This window comes from Perca fluviatilis, chromosome 7, assembly GCF_010015445.1.
Source record: "Perca fluviatilis chromosome 7, GENO_Pfluv_1.0, whole genome shotgun sequence".
In the NCBI taxonomy this organism is placed as follows: Eukaryota; Metazoa; Chordata; class Actinopteri; order Perciformes; family Percidae; genus Perca; species Perca fluviatilis.
In genome coordinates, this window is record NC_053118.1 from 1,251,746 (window position 1) to 1,272,003 (window position 20,258).

Here is a 20,258-nt window from a genome sequence, read left to right on the forward strand (position 1 = left end):
GGGGGTAAGTCTCTCTTCACAACGCGTAGCTCCTATGGCGCCATTTTGATGCTAACAAGCCATTACCCGCCGTTAGCATTCCATTGACTGTCATTCATTTTTGAAGTCACTTTGACAGCGAATAACTTTACATCTGAAGCGTTTAAAGACTCTATTTGTCCATTGTTTATTTCTAAAGAAACACGATTGTGTCATAACCACACAACTTACTGTCACACAGTAGAGGAATTACCGTATAGTACAGGAGAAGCTCACAGGCAGTTTGGACTTACATTAGCTGTTTACATTTAATTACTAATGTTAACTAGCATTTTAGTTAGCAATAATTAGCCTGTGTCTATGTTATCTCCTTACATATACCTACGCTCTCCGTCTCTGTAAGATTGGGAATGATTGAGATTTCTCTCGGCACAGCTACCAGAAGACTTCACACTTTCAGACAGGTTGCTCACGTCACATCTACGTCTACAAGCTCAGTTGGAGGCTGCTCAGTAACGCTCAGCCAGCACCGGAAAAGTGCTTCTAATATCCTTATGTCTGTCCAGAGCAGATCTATTGGTCCATGTATTTACCTGTCTATGATAGTTCTGATTTTGAAGTTTTGAAAACGAGTCAAATTTCACCCAAAGACAACAGGAGGGTCAAAGGTTCAAATGAGGAAACCAGCACAGCATATAAATCATATCTGATTGAGCCGTCTTGCCTGTTTCAGTAATAAGTCATCATTTTGGAGAGAAAAGGCCTGAAGCTGCAGCATGTAATAGGCATGGACATAACAGAGAGACACACACAGAGACCCTGTTTCCTGTGTGACAGAGCAGAGGCGGTCAGCTGATACAGAAAGGCATCCGTGGTAATGACCGTGCATAATAAAATGAATGGACACATCAGTGCACAGCCTATATTCCTCAAGCTATGACATAACACCACGTAACTCTGACTCACTGCTTTCACCAACAGCTTGCCCCCATCATTTGTATGCATTAGTCATTGCTTATAACATTTGGGAGCAAGTGGAAAAAAACTGACGCGTGTTTTAGATTGTATATACCAAATAGAAACTCCAGTTTATGCCAAAAATCAGGCTTGTGCATAAACATCACATAAGGAAAGAAAAAAGGGAAGGTAATTGTTGTAATTGTCTGACTTTTCTGGAAGAGCATGGGAGGGTTTTTTGCCTTTTTCTTATCCTAAATTTATATCATAGTTCAGCATTCCTTTGCTAAATAGTTACATGCACAGTTACATTAAAATACACTACTTACACACCACCACTGCAGAAAACAACAGGTTTGGTCTATGTTTTAGGTGTAATAAAAACATTGTATTAAAGTGTATATTGATGGTGGTGAACTCTACATATTATTATTTTAACATGCTGTGGGGAGGGATGTTGCAATTTTTTTTTAATAACACTGGGGGGAGCCTTAGTTTTTTGTGAAAGTGAAGTGAAACATAATGTTCAGGCCCCTTTTATCACCCTAATCACTTTTGTATAGCCACATGCAATGATGATTACATTTTAGGATTGTGTTTTAGGGATGCTACAGATGTTACAGTAAAACCAGCAAGTTAAGGCATTATATTAAATATCAAATATCTGTTAACTTGTGGTGTCCATTCCTAATTAAACAGGGGATCTCAGATTGTATCTCAGTGTATCTCAGATTTCTTTTTCCAGCCGCTTACTGTTCACTGGTAGGACGGGTCACCCTTATTTTTTTTAAATCTACCCTTTATGGACCTTTTCATGGTCACAGGATGGCATTGTACAATCTCTGCATGAAAGTGGTCAGACCTGACAATAATGAGGACAAAATACCAGCTATCAGCAGCTTTAATGCAAACTGGCCAAGTGTGCGTCACTGGTGTGGTAATGTCCAAACAGTTCCATGCAACCACAGTGTGTGGATGACACGCCGTGCTCCAGACACCCAGCGCGGGCTGACAGGTGGAAGTGGGTCACTGTGAAGAAGGAGTGACATGTATGCTGTTCATGTCCAACATAGATGACAACATCTGGAGACATGCTGACTCTCATTCTGCCAAAAACACTGAGGTCAGCTTCTCACAGCTAATATTCAGAGAGGCATGATTCCAATAGTCTTGTGGGATGTAATATGTTTCTAACCTGTCCACATTCCACAAAGGATTAACAATTTCAGTGTAAAGCTGGTATTTTCCTCAGTGATTAGCTGGTTAGAATACATTATAATGGCTCCTTTCTACTTGATGAAAAGGCTTGAAAAGTGGCCTGGGGAAAATGAACATGAGTTCACATTATAATTCGGTCATCACAAACACATTATCTGCTTATTTTCATGTTCCCAGAGTTTACATTGAGGCTGCTCCTCTAATCACACAGCCATGTCTTGTTGTTGTACATTGTCTACAATTTATTATTCTTCAACTCATTCGTTAAGATCGAGTGCAGGAGTCCTTTTGGACTTTGTTTCTCCTCAGGAGCATTGAGCTCAGCAGTGGGTTGGAACATTTCCAGTTTGTGTGTGTGTGTGTGCGTGCGTGCATGCGTCAAGCGTACGTGCGTGCGTGCATGTGTGTGTGCGTTTATGTGCGTGCCTGCATGCGTGCGTGTGTTCCACCTCAGGGTTACTTCCTGCTATGCACTACCGCTGCTGACCATTTACTGTGTGTACTGCATCGGGATGAATAGAGGGGATTTGGTTGGTTACATAACTCTCTGTTAGGAGAGAGGACTTATTGCAGGGGGGAGAAGGCTGAGAAAGAAGCCTCAAAAACAGGAAATTGGGGACTACAGCCTTTTTAGCCTAGAAAGTAAAGAAGAGATGTTGTTTTCTCTGTTGATCCCCGGACTAACCCTAGCACCACAAAGACACTGACATTTGTGTTTTGGAGTGCGATTCCTCCAAACTATTGGATCGATTGCCATTGGTACAAACATTCATGGTCTCCACAGGATTAATTGTTCTCTGACTTTTCATGTAGTTATTAAATGTAGGTTAACTATTAGCTTAATTGTCTCCAGATACTAAAATTATATAGTAGCCTACATATGACCTGATGACTTTAGTGTTATATTTCTTGTGTGTAACTTACTGTGGCAATAAACCTTTTTTGTGTGTTCATGCGTGTGTGTGTTTGTGTGTATGTGTTTTTGTGTATCAGTGTGTGTGTGTGTGTGTGTGTGTGTGCGTGTGTATGTGTGTGTGCGTGTTGTGGCAACCCAGGGGACTTGAACGCCAGATTCACAATGAACATAGGAAACAGAGACAGTCGGCTTAAACAGAAAGTGTTCTTTAATGAAGTAGCTCGGAAAAAAGGGTACTGGTACAAACTGCAACTTAGGTTTCTTCCCATCTGGGGTCTGTCGGCCTTCAGGAGGTGTTGTCCTGGGAGGATTTAAGTAATGATGGGGCTTGTATCACTCCCGCAAAGCACACTGGTTCGAAACCCAGTGTTGGAGCTTGTATCGAATTGAAATGCTGCAGGTGTGACCAGTGCCAAGTGGCTGCAGCACCTGCACAGGCAGATAGACTCCCTCTATCACCTCCCCCAGTCTGAGCCTATGTACCCGCCCCCTGTGCCGGTTTGGCTGACCTGTTTCCCCTGGTTTGCCACACACCCCCTCCACCAGCTCCAGGCAGGCGCCGAGAGCATCCACAAAACCACATTCCTCCCTCCTGGAGAGGGCATCCGCATTCCCGTTGGCTCTTCCCGACCTGTGCACAACAGTAAAATGAAAGTTTTGCAACTCTAAGAACCACCTTGTGATTTGTGCGTTAGTGTCTTTGGAAGTTGCCTTCCACTTAAGCGGTGCATGGTCGGTTACCAGTGTGAATTTTCTGCCAATGAGATAGTACCGCAGCTTGGTTAGGGCCCATTTGATAGCCAGGCATTCTTTTTCCACTGTAGAATAATTATTTTCATTTTTTTGCAACTTACGGCTAATATACATCACAGGGTGTTCCCCCCCCCCCTCTGGCCTGGGATAGCACAGCTCCAAGCCCCGTCCCTGAGGCGTCGGCGTGGACCACAAACGTGTCTTCAAAGTCCGGTGTATTCAGGACTGGCTCTGTGCATAGGGCCTTCTGAAGGGTGGTGAATGCCTCCTCTGCCTCGGCACTCCAAAGGACATGGTGTGGGTGGCTCTTCCTCGTCATCTCATGTAGAGGGGCTGCAATGGTAGCAAAGTGAGGGATAAAACACTGATAATAGCCCACAAGGCCCAGGAATGTTTTCACTTGCCGCTTAGTTGCTGGCTTAGGCCAGGTGGTTATGGCCTCCACTTTTCGGAGCTGGGGCCTCACACTGCCCCTCCCGATAGTGTAGCCGAGATATTCTGCCTCCTCAAGGCCCAGATGACACTTTTTGGGATTGTCGTGTCGTAGAGCTCCCAGGACCATTTCCAGGTGGCCAAGATGGGAGGTCCAGTCAGGGCTATGGATTATTATATCATCTAGGTAGGCGGCGGCATACTCACGATGAGGGCGGAGTCTCTGGTCCATCATGCGTTGGAACGTAGCTGGCGCTCCATGTACTCCAAATGGCAGCACTCTGTAGTGATACAGGCCGTCTGGAGTAGAAAAGGCCGTCTTTTCCTTGGCTTCCTCGGTGAGGGGAACCTGCCAGTATCCTTTGGTAAGATCAAGAGTAGATACAAAACGGGCAGGGCTCGATTAACTCATCCACTCTAGGCATGGAGTAGGCATGAAACTTAGAGACTTCATTCAACTTTCTGAAATCATTGCAGAATCTATCAGTGCCATCTGGCTTGGGAGTCAGAACGATTGGGCTGGACCAGGCACTATGTGACTCTTCTATAACACCCATTTCCAACATCTTTCTCACCTCTTCTTTAATGGTTGCCCTCTTGGCCGGGATTCGGTAGGGGCGGATCCTCACCCTCTTTCCTAGTTCAGTGATTATGTCGTGTTGGATCACATTCGTTCGGCCAGGTCGGTCGGAAAAGACGTCTTTAAACCGACTGGTCAGTTCTACCAGGTCTTGACGGTGGACAGGGGTCAGCTGGGCGCCTAAAGGCACCTGTCAGAACCTGGGACTTCAGCTGTTAGTGATGCCATCAATCAGGGACATGCCATTTCTTAAGAAGGTTTACATGGTAAATCTGGCAGGTCTTTCTTCGACCCGGTTGTCTCACCTTGTAGTTGACCCCACCTACTTTCTCCACCACATCATAAGGCCCATGCCACTTTGCCAAGAACTTGCACTCTGCAGTTGGTATGAGGACAAGGACAAACTCATCAGGCCGGAATTCCCGCACTTGAGCATTCCGGTTGTAGACCCGGGCCTGGGCTTGTTGAGCTTGCTGCATATGCTCCCGTACTAGTGGCCATATTCTAGCCATCCTCTCTTGCATCTGATCCACATACTCTATGACGGAGCGGTGGGGCGATGGTTGTTGCTCCCAAGCCTCTTTAGCCAGATCCAGCATGCCTCTGGGTCTCCGTCCATACAGCAACTCAAACCCTGTGGAGGCTTGGGGAACTTCTTGTATGGAAAACAAGACAAAAGGAATTAGTTGGTCCCAATTTTTCCCATCCACATCAATGACTCTCCTCAGCATCTGTTTGAGGGTCTTCTTAAACCGCTCTACAAGGCCATCTGTCTGTGGGTGATACACTGATGTTCTTATTTGACTCACTTTTAACAATCTGCACATCTCCCTCATTACCCGAGACATGAAGCAGCTTCCCTGATCCGTCAAGACGCCTTCTGCAATGCCAACTCGACTGAAGAGGAGAAATAATTCTCGAGCAACAGCTTTAGCGTTAGCAGTACGTAATGGGATGGCCTCTGGGTAGCGAGTGGCATAATCCATGATGACTAGTATACAGTGTTGGGGAGTAACGGAATACATGTAACGGCGTTACATATTTAGAATACAAATTATGAGTAACTGTATTCTGTTACAGTTACAATTTAAATCGTTGGTATTTAGAATACAGTTACATTGTTGAAATCAATGGATTACATGACGATACTTCTCTGTTTCACGAGTTTATTCACTCTGACTAAATTAAGGCAACTCTATGCATTTTCCAGAAGCCCCGATATGAAATCGAAAAAAATAGCTATTTGCGTGATCAGTCACAATGGAGTCGGAACCGGCACGACAGAGCCAGGGCAGCAATAAGTTTCTATCTTGGAAATTCAAACAGCATTTCACATTAAAGAACGAACAGGGAGAATGAAATATAACTGTGCAGTGCAACCTCTGCTTGCCAGCAACCAACCTGCTTTCAGCGTCCAAATTACTCCACCTCCAACCTGAAGAAGCAGCTTAAAGTAAGCTATTTTTTTAATTAGCCAGGTGTAGTCGTCTGCTGTAGTTTTACTGGTCACCTTGCTATTTTAACGTTGACGTGCGACTTTACATTCTCCTACGTGCTGATTTACTAGCTCCAGAGCCGTTTAAAGACTGACTAGCCCCGTTTTACATGCTAGCTAACGTTAGTTAAAATTAGCTCGTGGTAGCAAGACTGCGGTTAGATTTTTGTAGTATGCAGTTCGGGACTACCAATACAATAATCTATCTGCTTGTTCAGGTACACATTCAGCTAGTTGGAATATAATAACTTATAAAACGCAATTCAATGTGGAAGTAATCCTGAAGTAATCCAAGTATTCAGAATACGTTACTCAGATTGAGTAAAGTAACGGAATACGTTACAAATTACATTTGTGGGCATGTATTCTGTAACGAAATACGTTTTGAAAGTATCCTTCCCAACACTGCAGTATATACCGGTGCCCCCTACTGGACTTTGGCAGGGGACCTACTATGTCCATGGCCACTTTCTGGAAAGGGGTGTCAATTATAGGTAAAGGGATCAAGGGGTTCCGATATGCTACCTTCGGGGCTGTCTTCTGGCACTCCCTGCAACTTTTGCAATAATCCTGGACTGCCTGTTTGACCCCTGGCCAGTAGAATCTACCCAAAATTCTGTCATAGGTCTTCTCTACCCCTAAATGAGCTCCCAAAAGATGTGAGTGGGCAAGGTACAAAACTTTGGGAACATAGCATCTTGGGACTAGGAGCTGATCAACAATGAGTTCACCCCGCTTAACCACCCTATACAAGAGGCCCTTTTTCACAGAAAAATGTGGAAAAACAAGTTGACTCACCCCCTCCACATGTCTGACCTCAACGACCACTATGTTCTGTCTGGCATGTTCCAGACTTTAATAAATGTTGCGACAACAGTGGCGGACGTGATAGATGGATGTTTCAACCAATCAACTGCCAGGTTTTTTTTTTTAAAGTGTCTTCCTTTTTCCAAACTGTTTGCAATGACGGCTTCTCAGATGGTTATGTTGAACAAACCATCTGGCGCGTCAGGTTACAGAGTGTCTGCATCTTTTTTTAAATTATTAATAATTGTTATTTGTTTTTTAAAACGACATTAAAAAACATACGCTTACAACATGAGCCCTTATGACTTTGTTGGTCCACATGTACTCTTCATCTGCCTCTTTTTAGCTTCTTTATTCCCTGATGTCTTTCTGATTTCTTCTTTAATATTCATACTCTGTCTCTCTCTCTCTTTTCACTATAGAACCTCCGTAAGATGGAGGCAGGGCCATCAGAGGAGCCTGACGGGGGCCTGAATGAGCTCCAGAACGCTGACTGGGTAGGCAGCTAGACTCCTGCCCTCTGGCATACAGCATCAACTGATCATTCATCTTCATCAAAGTCTAACTAACATAAAGTACAGGGGGGGAAATCAGACACGGTTTGGGTTTCACGTCAAATAGTGCGTTCCATTTACCTCGGAACTCGGAAGCCGGAGCTGGGAATGACGTCGCACCCGAGTTGAATGTGTTCCATTTACAAGTCAGATTTTCATTGTTATCAAGGGGGTAAGCTTCCCTTCAGAACTTGAACTTCCTATGGCGCCATTTTGATGCTACAAAGCGATCACCTGCCGTTAGCATCCCATTGACTGCCATTCTCTATTTGTCCATTGTTTATTTCTAAAGAAACACGACAATGTATAAAAGGCTCCATTACCTTGTACCTCACGTTATGGCTCCGTAGCAGACGTTTTTGTAAAAATAGGCTAACGATTGTGTCACATAGTAGAGGAATTACCATATAGTACAGGAGAAGCTCACAGGCAGTTTCGACTTACATGAGCTGTTTAGGATTAATTACTACCTTCACTGGTCTCTGTCCAGAGCAACGGGATCTGTTGGTCTATTCTTATATACTGTCTATGATTGTTATCATTAGCTCTGGCCAGGTTAGCCATTGTTAGCAATGGCAGTTTAAAACGACACGTTATGCTGTTTTTTGTGAATACAAACAGCGCAACAACATGTCCACAGATAGAAGATGGACATGACTGCGTGCAGTGAGACACAAATAAGACAGAAGTGCTCATAACTGTATGTTACTACAGCTTTCATAACTGTTGACGCACGGAGCAGCCATGTTGGATTTTTAACTCTGGGTACTCGGTGGTTGTCCGGGGTCCGAGCTCGGACATCCGAGGTCAGGGGGCATGTTTCCGACTTTGACCTCGTAAAATCTGACTTCTGAGTACAAATGGAACGCACTAAAAGATTATCCATAACTGCATGTTCACATCAAGAAATCTGGTTGCACAGTTTTTTATGGTACACTTATAAGAATAATAATAAGCCATACTTTGAATCAAATTAGACTAAAACTAGAACTAATGTGCATGTTACACTCTAAATAGGCAGTGATTAAAGAACTTCTCAGGAAGCATGTTGAGATGGATCTCCTTGATGAACCCTCCTTACTCTGTGTGCACAGAGAGGTCAGAGCACAGATGATTATCCAAATAATTTCTTATAGTCAAAGGGTCATGGTATTTTCTACTTCCCCTTTCCCATGCTGCCCTTTGCTTCCTCCGTCAGGCTCGATTCTGGGTTCAGGTGATGAGGGACCTGCGTGAAGGAGTCAAGCTGAAGAAGGTGCAGGAGCGTCAGTACGACCCTCTGCCCATCGAGTTCCAGCTCACTCCCTATGAGATGCTAATGGACGACATCAAGTCCCGACGCTACAAACTGCGCAAAGTCATGGTCAGTGTCCAGTTTGCACCACAAATGGAAAGTGATGCCACATGCTTGCTGCACTTCTGCTGTACTATTGCTCCAGTCCCATGGGAAATTGCTTGGAAAAGCTTCCACACTGTTGTGTAATAACTGCAGGATGGGCTGATGCTCTTTTTGGATAACAGTGTAGTGTAGTGTGTAGTGTAGTGCTTGACTTTTGGTCAAGCACTACATTTGGTGATATAAAAGGATGTACAGGCATTTTGTTTTGACAATTTTAAGGCTGCAGTATTTCACCTCAAGTTGTTGGATGAGTTCCATTCAGAAAAATGCTTTCCTAAGCACTCACTGTAACAAAACAGCCTAAAAAATAGTTCCACGCAACAGGCTGTTTGGGATTGATCCCAGCTAGGGCTACAAAATTAATCGCAATTTTATCGAAATCACAATATGGACTACTGCAATATCCAAATCGGAAGGAAAGGAAATATATGTGGCAAACCATTCTGAAATAAGTATTGTGGTTCCGCAGAGATGTGCAGCCTACAAATCGTATCCTACAGACTACAGAAAAAAAAATCATGTTTTGTAGGATTCATGCAAAAATCACAAAAATCATTTTAATATTTTTTTATATTTTTGAATGAGAATGAGTGACACAAAAATCATAATTCTCTCCAATATCAGTCAAAATAATCAAAATTAGATATTTTCTTCAGATCGTGCAGCCCTAATCCCAGCCATGTTACACGGCAACTATAAGCCATTTGGCATTGCTGATAATTGTATGGAAACAATGAAACGGTTCATCAATTGGTTGTTTGTAGACATGGGCCAGTATGAGATTCTGATGGTATGATAACCTTCAGAAAAAAATCTCATGGTTTGCAATTACAGCTTTAAAATGTTTTTATTTTTAAATACATTGCACACTGCCAGGGTGAGGGATTTCTAACGTGCACTTTCTGTCCTTGAAGACTCATAGGAACGGTATGACCGAAAAGGTTAGTGGTTTTAACCCTCCTGTTGTCCTTGACTCAAATTTTCAAAAAGTTTCAGTTCACTACTATCATTGAATTTGGCTGTTGTATTCAATTTTATGGAATTTGAAAAAAAAAGTTTAAATCGTCAAAAACGTCGGGAAAACGTTTGATAAAAGTGAGGGAAAAAAAGTACCAAAAACATTGGGGGAAGTGTCGAAAAAGACGACCAAAAAGTTTTAATTTTAAAATTTTGACCCCGAAAAACAAAAAAGCTGCTTGTTGGTCGACGGGAAGACAACACTAGGGTTAAAACCGTGACTTTTTAAAACCGCGGTATACCTTGACACCGGTTACCAGCCCATGCCTAGTTTGACAGAAGGAAAGATTTTGCTGCTTTATTCTCGCTTCCATCATTGTCAATTTTTAACATCTTTTGATTTTGGACTGTTGGTCAAAAAAAAGACAGTCAAAGACATCACCTTGAGCTCTGAGAAGATGGGCTGGACATTTTTCAGTTTACTGTTTATTACATTATACAGACAAAACAATTTATCAAATAACTCCAAAAATAATTATATAATGGATTGACTAACTGATAATGAAAATAAATCATTTGTTGCAGCCTTAGCTGATAGCTCTGTTTATGGTCCTTGATTTGGTAGTGTAGCAACAGGTACTGGACTTTATGATCTTGTGTGTAATGTGGTATGAGATTATTCAACTTTTCCACATCATGCACACAGTTAGTAAATAACCTTCTGCAACAAGCAGAATTCATGAGCTAGATTTACACGAGGGTAAGGTAAGTAAGGAATCCATCAAGCCATTGGCGTATTTATTTGTCGCTGTATACTTTTCTTTTATCCGGTTCTGTTGTTTCAGATAAATGGAGACATTCCACCCAGGTTAAAGAAGAGCGCTCATGAAGTCATCCTGGAGTTCATCAGGTCCAGACCACCTCTCAAACCTGTAAGTACAACTTAAGGCAGGGTTGGTAATGTTAAAAAAGCTAGCAAGATTTAAAAGTAGCAACTCTTAAGGGCTCCATCTAACATTTCCTGAATGCAACAAATCCCTTCTGACAGACAAAACAAAAAGGTACCTGTCCAACAGAAAGACGGCAACCATCACAATGGTGTCGCTCTTTTCCCCCAGCTGTCGCCATCGCTGAAAAGCTACGCCAATGTTTACTCCAGTTTGTCTTCTGGTTATAATCTGCAGCCTTTTTGGACACCGCTTTTTCACTTTCAGTCTCTTTTCTTTCTTTTCGTTTCAAGAAACCATGGCAGTGGCAACTTTTGAGTTTTCTCCATTCTCAAGTAGATATTCAAAGACGCTTGTGAAGTTTGGTTTTTCTGGCATTTTACAGACAGCCTTACTTTTGGTCAGACTCAGAACAAGGGTAAAAAACATGTTTATTTGAAAAGCTATAGGAGGCTCTTGCCAGGTGGCCTTTGATGTTGTCAATTTCCCTTAAAATGAAGAAATTCCAGGCCTGACAGGGACGCAATAAAAAGCTAAATAAGGTAAGACAAAGACAGACTACAAAAACAAACACGATAAAATTTGAAAAAACTACAAAAAAAAGCACAAAGACAAAAGAACAGAACAGTTCAAACTGGTGGGTATGTCTCAAACGAGGACAAAAACCGAGGACTAGCAAAACTATGTTGCTTTAAAATGTTATATTTGCCGCAGCAAAAAAAAGAACGCTCTAGACCTCGTTATGGGATTCACATTAAAACTGAAGTAGGTAACACAATTTCTCTAACTCCATCATATACTGTATTAAAATATAGTATATTAAAAACTCTAACTCTCTCTGCCACCATCTATATTTTACCCATTGTCACCCTGTTCTAGGTGTCGGCTCGTAAGCTGAAGCCACAGACTCAGCTTCCTCCGACGCTGCATGAACGCATCTTGGAGGAAATCAAATCAGAGCGGAAACTACGACCGGTGTCGCCTGGTGAGGTCCGCAGGGGAAGGCTGGGTAAGGCAGCTCGCCATTTCTTGGTCCCTGCTCTTGTTATTTTTACATGTTGCACACACACATGCACACTCTCATGCACATGAAAACATACTTCACTGTGAAATGTATTTTTTAAGATGAAGTATGGATAATGCATGCACCTGCTGAGATGAAAATGTCTTGTAGCTTGTAGTTCCTTTAACACCTTACTACACTATTATTTTGTACCTCTGTTCTTTGCTGTTGTAGCTATTGTTGCCTAACGTTTTATATTTGTGTTGCAACTAATGCCTATTATTGTTTTTTTGACTACACTTTTTTGCAATATAGTGGCATTTTACATGAATAATAATGCTAAGTGTCTGCAATTCCTTTGATATTAACAACGCTAAAACCACTCCTGTTTTGTGAATGTCAGTAATCTCTCAGTAATAATGTCAATATCTCCCATCATGTAAGTGGTTCTACTTCAGTGATCTTAAATTAGACAATAAGCGTGCTATACCTCAGCATGTCTTGCCAAATACTAGCAGATAACATCCTTTAATGTGTCACAGTAAGTCTTGTCTTAATTTAACCTCCTAATCCCAAGCAGTAACTGTCCGATGCCATGACTGTTTCTCGTTGCAGTAATTCGGCCACTTAGCATGTCTTTCAGTTTTGATGCGTCAGGTAAAGTCTACCTCGCTGCTTCTCTGGCTTCTTGTCTCTTTCTGTTTCCCTCCCTGCTGTGGCTGCTCATCTGCTCTCCCAGTCTGCACACCATGCACACACACACACACACACACACACACACACACACACACACACACACACACACACACACACACACACACACACACACACACACACACACACACACATTAAACATACTGTGTCAGCAGCACACTGCACACTCATTTTATGTTATGCTTTAGTGGTTGGTGATGGTTGGCTGTGGTCTGTGTGTGTGTGTGGGGGGGGGACATGGTGATGTGGGACGCTGGTCAGTAGGAGGACGCTGATGAGAGCAAACTGATGAGCGACCCATTGACCGGCAGAATGGACACACAGGATTTAAAATTTTCAAACATACAGTGGAGCTGTTAGTAGAGATGGTCCGATACCATTTATTTTGCTTCCCGGTACCGATTCCGATACCTGAACTTGCGTATCGGCCGATACTGAGTACCGATCCACTACAAGTGTGTTATATATTTAATTCTATTTTAACAGCTGTATGGTGCTATCCCTGTATGGATGTGATATGATTTCTATATTTGTTATATGGCCTTGCTCAGGTTAAACAATATAAGCCATAGAACTTTCGGTTACACTTTACTTGAAGGTATCTACATAAGAGTGACATGACACGGTCATGAACACATGACACTGTCATGACACAGTCATGACACATGAACCCTAACCCGAACTCTAACCATATTATAACTTGTCATGACAAAAACTGAATGACTCACTAAAGAGTATTTCTATGTATTATAATGTTTATGTTAGATACCTTCACGTAAAGTGTAACTGAACTTTCTTTTATTATCCAGTTTGACAGTCAGTCTTAATGGAAAAATAACATAAATAAACTACTTTAAAGTAGATTTTCTTCAGGGCTAAACTACTTTGTACATAGTATCGGATGGGCGCATAAACTCAAGTACTTTCCGATACCAGCATGTTAGGCGGTATCGGAGGCTTTTACCCAATAGTGTCGGTATCGGAACATCTCTAGCTGTTAGTCAGGGCATAGCAACCAGAGGGGATTTTTGCTACCTACACATGGTAAGTATTTTATACACTGCTCAATATATTCAAATATCTTTGGACAGAGTGAAATATAATATAACTGAACAGTAACAAATAAATAGAATTTAAGAAATCCAAATGAAAAAATGTAAAGACTTTTTTTTGCGTGTATAGGTGGGGTACTAACTAAAGTGTATCCCAGGTGGTACTGCAGTTACCAGGGAGTGGCTCAGCCAATTAAAAAAATATCACCACTCATTTGTGTTTAGGATGCACACAAATAGGATTAGAAATGAGTGTGATAATCTTTATCATTTATTATCATGATTACTATAATACTATGTGTTAGGCTGGCTGCACAGTTTCCCATCAACTTTTAATTGGGAGTTTGTAATGACTTCTTTGCATGTGAGAACAGAAGTTGAGATAAATAGCTGAAAGGGAGGATACATCCAGCTTCTGCCTCTCTAAGCAGTATTATGAGTGCAAACATGACTGAACATATGGAAAAAGAAAAAAAAAGGGGCAATGCTGAAACTACACTCTAAGAAATATCTATGTATTAACAGTTTTATGACTGTGTATATTTTGACAGAAATTGTCCATAGAATGTTATTCACAGTTGTATTTTTGTTTTATGTCTTTCAAACTAGGGTTGGGTATCGTTTGGATTTTTACGATTCCGATGCCAAACCGGTACTTATAAAACGATTCCGATTCCTAAACTGATTCTTGAAAAACTGAAAAGTGACATCAAAGATGTGATGAATATGTTTACTAGCGATCACGTGCAGTGAATGGTTAATATGCTTTTACGTCTGTTTTGGTGAGCCCACAGGGAAAATATGCCATTTTAAAAGTAGCCTACATTTACGGTAGCTAGCTAACGGTAGACTACAGAGAAAGGGGGATATTTTTACGTCCGTTTTGGAGTGACCGAGGGAAAATATTTCAGTCAACACATTAACCCAACCCTATTTTAAACTGCATAATTTGTGCTCTGACAACTTTGTCTGCCATGGAGGTTGGTTTTGGTAGATTAATGTCCACGCTGTTACTTCTTTTTTCAATGTTTGTTGAATTTTCCGACATTTCAGAAGTTTTTTTCTAAATGTTCTGTATTTTAACTGTAGGTACACACATCATTTCCTTTTTTTTTTTTTTAGGGCAAAGTCCAGGTAATGAGCTGCCAGTGCCTTTTCTGATATTTTATGGATTGTAGATCTAACACAAACTTTCTGTGATTACACTTTCATAAGTCAGATAAAAACTGCATTAGAGACTTGTGTCAGTATTTTTAAGCTACGGCCCTGTAGGCAGTCTGTTCCTTGTTTTGCAGCCTTAGAAAGTCCCATCATTGTTAGTCTTTGTTAAAAGTAGTGTGTGTTACTCCCTTCACATTACACCAAGGGGGTAAGCAAGCATCCAGAAAGGGTACCTCCTATGGGGAGTTTGTAGGCTAACAAGCCATCACCTCCCATTAGCATCCCATTGACTGCCATTAATTTTGGCATCACTTTGACAGCAAATAACTTTACATCTGAAGCGTTTAAAGACTCGATTTGTCCGTTGTTTATTTCTAAAGAAACACGACAATGTATAAAAGGCTCCATTACCTTGTACCTCACGTTATGGCTCCGTAGCAGACAATTTTGTAAAAATAGGCTAACGATTGTGTCATAACCACGCGACTTACTGTTGCATAGTAGAGGAATTACCGTATAGTACAGGAGAAGCTCACAGGCAGTTTGGACTTACATTAGCTGTTTAGGTTTAATTACTAATGTTAACTAACATGTTAGTGATCAGTAATTAACCTGTGCCTATGTTATCTCCTTACATATACCTACGCTCTCGGTCTCTGTAAGATTGGGAATGATTGAGATTTCTCTCGGCACAGCTACCAGAAGACTTCACACTTTCAGACAGGTTGCTCACGTCACATCTACGTCTTCAAGCTCAGTTGGAGGCTGCTCAGTAACTCTCAGTGACTTCACTGGTCTCCGTCGAAGTCTATGGCATCGCTGTGTCTACTGTTTATGCATTCCGCGCTGTAGTGACATGGTTTGTGTGATGTCATTCGTTGTTTTGAAATGCAAAGCTTTTCAAACAGCATCCTAATCTCAGTATGAGAGGCATTCTGACAACAATGTGGGGTTCTATTAATGCTTTAAATTTATTGTTCACATTAAAAAATAAAAATGATTGTCAATTTTTATTCTGCAAAAATAACAGACATCTTTCTTCATGCAGCAATCAGGTCACATTTACATGCAGTATTACATTTTTCCTCCCTTTTGAATCTTCTTACCTGGAAAGAAAAAAGAAAATAGTTGATAGTTATCATGATGGCAACATGGGCAGGGTTCGTTACAGGTACACTTATCAGTGCCTGTGGTTTTTGACACAAGAGGGAATCCCATTAACATCTGGCTGTCCTAAAGGGAAAGAGATTAATCTCAGCTGGCTGATTGGAACAGATCACATCGTCTCACAGGCGGATTGGGATATTTATTAAAGGGCTTTACTGCTCTTGGTGCTATGAGTTTAGATACTGAACGAATGGCCAGTGACGGTTTAAATGATGTAACATTATCCAGCTGAGTTTTGTTTTCTTTTGTTTGTTTTATTACTGCTGAGCACATCACGCTTATGTGGAATTTTGAAGCAAGAGTTATGAAAAGACATTGACTCTGTGCACTTCTTTCTTTAGAGGACATCGTTTTGGTGTTATAATCCTACTCAATGATAGAAATGCAGCTGTCGTATGAGTATAATAATAATAATAATAAATTGAATTTATATAGCGCTTTTCATGGACTCAAAGTCGCTTTACAGGGCAGGGTAGATTATAAAAACATAACAAAACAAAACGAGCAAACAAAACAAGTAGAACAAAACAAGATACAGATGAAAAAGGGAGGGGGGCAGGTGGACTATGGGTAGGCTGAGGTGAAGAGATGGGTCTTGAGGCGGGACTGGAAGATGGTGAGGGACTCAGAGGTGCGGATCTCTTGGGGGAGGGAGTTCCAGAGCCTGGGAGCTGCTCTGGAGAAGGCTCTGTCCCCAAAACAGCGCAGGTTGGACTTTTGGATGGAGAGGAGACCGGCTGAGGTGGATCTGAGGGACCGTGAGGGTTGGTAAGGGGAGAGGAGGTCAGTGAGGTATGAGGGGGCCAGATGGTGGAGGGCTTTATAGGTGAGGACCAGGATTTTGTAGGTGATCCGGTGGGAAATGGGAAGCCAGTGGAGTTGTTTTAGGACTGGAGTGATGTGGTGCCAGGATTTGGAGCAGGTAATGAGGCGGGCGGCTGAGTTCTGGACCAGTTGGAGTCGGTTGATGTTGGTAGAGCTGATGCCGAGGAGAAGTGAGTTGCAGTAGTCCAGTCGGGAGGAGATGAAGGCGTGAATGAGTCTTTCAGCAGCGGGGGTGTGTGTGAGAGGGTCTGATTTTGGGGATGTTGCGGAGGTGAAAGAAGGAGGTTTTAATGACTTGGCGGATGTGAGGCCCAAGGGAGAGGGTGGAATCAAAGATAACGCCAAGGTTGCGGGCCTGGGGAGATGGGGAGACAATGGTGCCGTCGATGGTGAGATGTGGGGTTATTGGTTTTGCTGAGTGTGGATTTGGAGCCGATCAGAAGGAATTCTGTTTTGTCGCTGTTGAGTTTGAGGAAGTTGTGTTGCATCCAGGTTTTAATAGCTGACAGACAGGAGTTGATGTGGGAGAGGGGAGGATTGTGGGGGGATTTGGAGCTGAGGTAGATCTGGGTGTCGTCAGCATAGCAGTGGAAGTCCAGGTTGAAGTGGCGGAGTATCTGACCAAGAGGGAGGATGTAGATGATGAAGAGGAGGGGGCCAAGTACGGAGCCTTGGGGAACACCTTGAGTGACTGTGGCTGTGGCAGAGGTGTGGTTGTGGAGAGAGATGAAATGGGATCTGTTGGAAAGGTAGGAGTGGAGCCAGCTGAGTGCAGTACCGTCGATACCGAGGTCTTTGAGTCTGGTGAGCAGGATGTTATGGCTCACAGTATCGAGGGCTGCACTCAAGGTCGGGGAGGATGAGGATGTTGAGGGAACCGGTGTCAGCAAAGGTGAGGAGGTCGTTGAGGACTTTGAGGAGAGCGGTTTCTGTGCTGTGTAGGGGGCGAAAACCAGATTGGAGAGGTTTGAATAGGTTATTGGCAAGAAGATGGGTTTGTAGTTGTGAGGCGACTATGCGTTCCAGGGTTTTAGACAGAAAGGGGAGGTTGGATATTGGGCGGTAGTTGTTGAGAGAGGAGGGATCCAGACCAGGTTTTTTAAGGATTGGGGTGACAGCGGCAGTTTTGAAAGCAGAGGGGACAGTTCCAAGGGACAGTGAGGAGTTGAAGAGGTTAGTGAGGTAGGGGCATAGGACCGGGAGGCAGGACTTCAGAAGTGGACTTCAGTATAGCTAATACAGTCTGTCTTATCCACAGCTCTTGTCATTGGACAGGATTATATCACTTCTGAAAAATGGTCCTGCGGATCTCTAAACACTCAGGAAAAGTGTCGCCTTTGCTAAGCGCATCATATGTCAAATATACTGCTGTAATGTGAATCTTAAGTAAAAGTGTGCAGCCAGCCATCTAATCAAGAAATGAAAGAAGTTACTTCCACCTCTGTGTCTCTAAGAACCATCAACTAGAATACAAAAGAGTCTTTCATGTAGTAGGTGACTTTGCAGAATTGAATCAGGGTGCTGTGTCATGCTCTGCTTTATGCATATGACCGCATAAACGAAACAGTTTTGACTGAGAGACTAAGGAAATACGGCTGAGGCAGGCAAATCAGAATAATGCTTTGCTCCACTTTCCCTTCCACGCCAGTGTCTCTCATCACACCACGAGCTTTATCACCTCTCATTCATGCTGTCCGATGATCTGTGTGTGTGTGTGTGTGTGTGTGTGTGTGTGTGTGTGTGTGTGTGTGTGTGTGTGTGTTGTGTGTGTGTGTGTGGCGTGTGTGTGCGGACTTCCCTCTATAACGAGGCTTTCTCATGCGGAGTGAGCACTTTCATTCTCACTGTTCTCTATATTTTATGGGGAGATGGTACATGCCCGACACTTTAATGAACATGATTGAGGTTTTAATCGGGAACAAGAAATCCATTTCACAAGATATAAATCTGACTGTTGGTGATGTATCATGCGCTTCTGGGTCCATTTTGTTGTTGTGGTGGCAAAGGGGAGATGGTGTGTCCGACTGGAGTGTAATATATATAATTTATCAACAATTTATGGAATAGCTCGACATTTTAGAAAAAGCAAATTTTTTTTTTCTTTTTTTTTGCCGGGAGTTGCGCTGTCCAAAGTTACACAAACAGAATTGGAAGGAAAAAAATGGTCAAGTTTGTATTTTTTACGAGGAGTTTTTAGGGACTATTTCTAGGCGAACAACGGTGCAGTAACTTCTCTAGAGACTAGAGGAAGTCGCTGCACCCAGCCAAGAAATAGTTACAACTTATAATTCCCTGTTAAACCACAACTTGGTCTTTCTACATTTCTTTTTATACACAGATTTAAACAAACAAGATACAAAAGTTTGTTAATTAGCTTAAAAGGTGTTGGTTGGCAGAGTCCCTATATCCAGGCATTATGCTAAGCTAACCTAATCCCCTCTTGGCTCTCCGAGTCCGATCAACTCATTGAATTTTCATCAAGAAAGAAAATAAGGATGTGTCCTCAAATCTTGAACTACCACTTTAAAAAAATAAATAAAAATGGTTCAGCTTAGAATACTAAATGTTAGGTTTTGATATAATTTGCATTTGAAAGAATAAGCACGTTTTTTTTTTTTTTGTCGAGCCAACATTTCATACAGGAACAACCCCCGAAATTGGAAAGACCAATTTCAACATCAACAGCTAAAGCTAGCTAAAGCTATCTATATATACTCATGCAGCTGCTTTTCATTGAAAGCAACACATTGGCGTCAGTTAAAAAGCATTATGACAATGTAGAAAAAATTAACAAACCAGGTTAAGAGAGGGTGACAAAAATAAATTTGCCACATTCAACCACATAACAATGCAATGACTGCATTAATCAGGATATATTATTGGGACCTAACAGCACATACATACCAAATGGTGGAATAGTCTTATATTAGCGTATAATAGCTATCCTAATAAAGGAGGTGTCCCCTTTTAGGTCTTGGCAAAACTCGCAGTATGCCACAGGATTTGTTCCGTACTGGAATAGGTAAAGTATGAGCACCGCTGTGGTATGAAGGCCTTGTTAACCCTTAACCCAACGGCCTTGTCTGTCTGCCTCCTGGGCTGTAAACTAATATACTCTATGCTCTGTTTAAATATTTGAATACTATTGCCTAGCCAAGACACAGACACATAATAGCTAATTTTGGCTGGTTTGTTTGTGTTTAGTAAAGTCTAAAGCCTGGCGATGTAGTCTCTTTGGTTGTAGAAAAGTTAGCAGCAGAAACAGAGCTCCTGCTGAGGCTACATTTACATTGCTACGTTTTTGGTTTTTAAGCTGAGTTTTGAGCCAAAAGCGATCTCCGT

General features: G+C 42.2%; 1 protein-coding gene across 1 annotated transcript in view; it reads left to right on the forward strand.

Moving 5' to 3' along the window:
* The window catches only part of spire1b (spire-type actin nucleation factor 1b), an 83,338-nt gene that overhangs the window by 41,237 nt on the left and 21,843 nt on the right, over positions 1 to 20,258 (forward strand). Inside the window, exons 5-8 of the mRNA XM_039806298.1 lie at positions 7,560 to 7,634; positions 8,890 to 9,054; positions 10,893 to 10,979; positions 11,874 to 12,003. Coding sequence (XP_039662232.1) covers positions 7,560 to 7,634; positions 8,890 to 9,054; positions 10,893 to 10,979; positions 11,874 to 12,003 — 457 coding nt within the window. The remainder of the gene's footprint in view (positions 1 to 7,559; positions 7,635 to 8,889; positions 9,055 to 10,892; positions 10,980 to 11,873; positions 12,004 to 20,258) is intronic.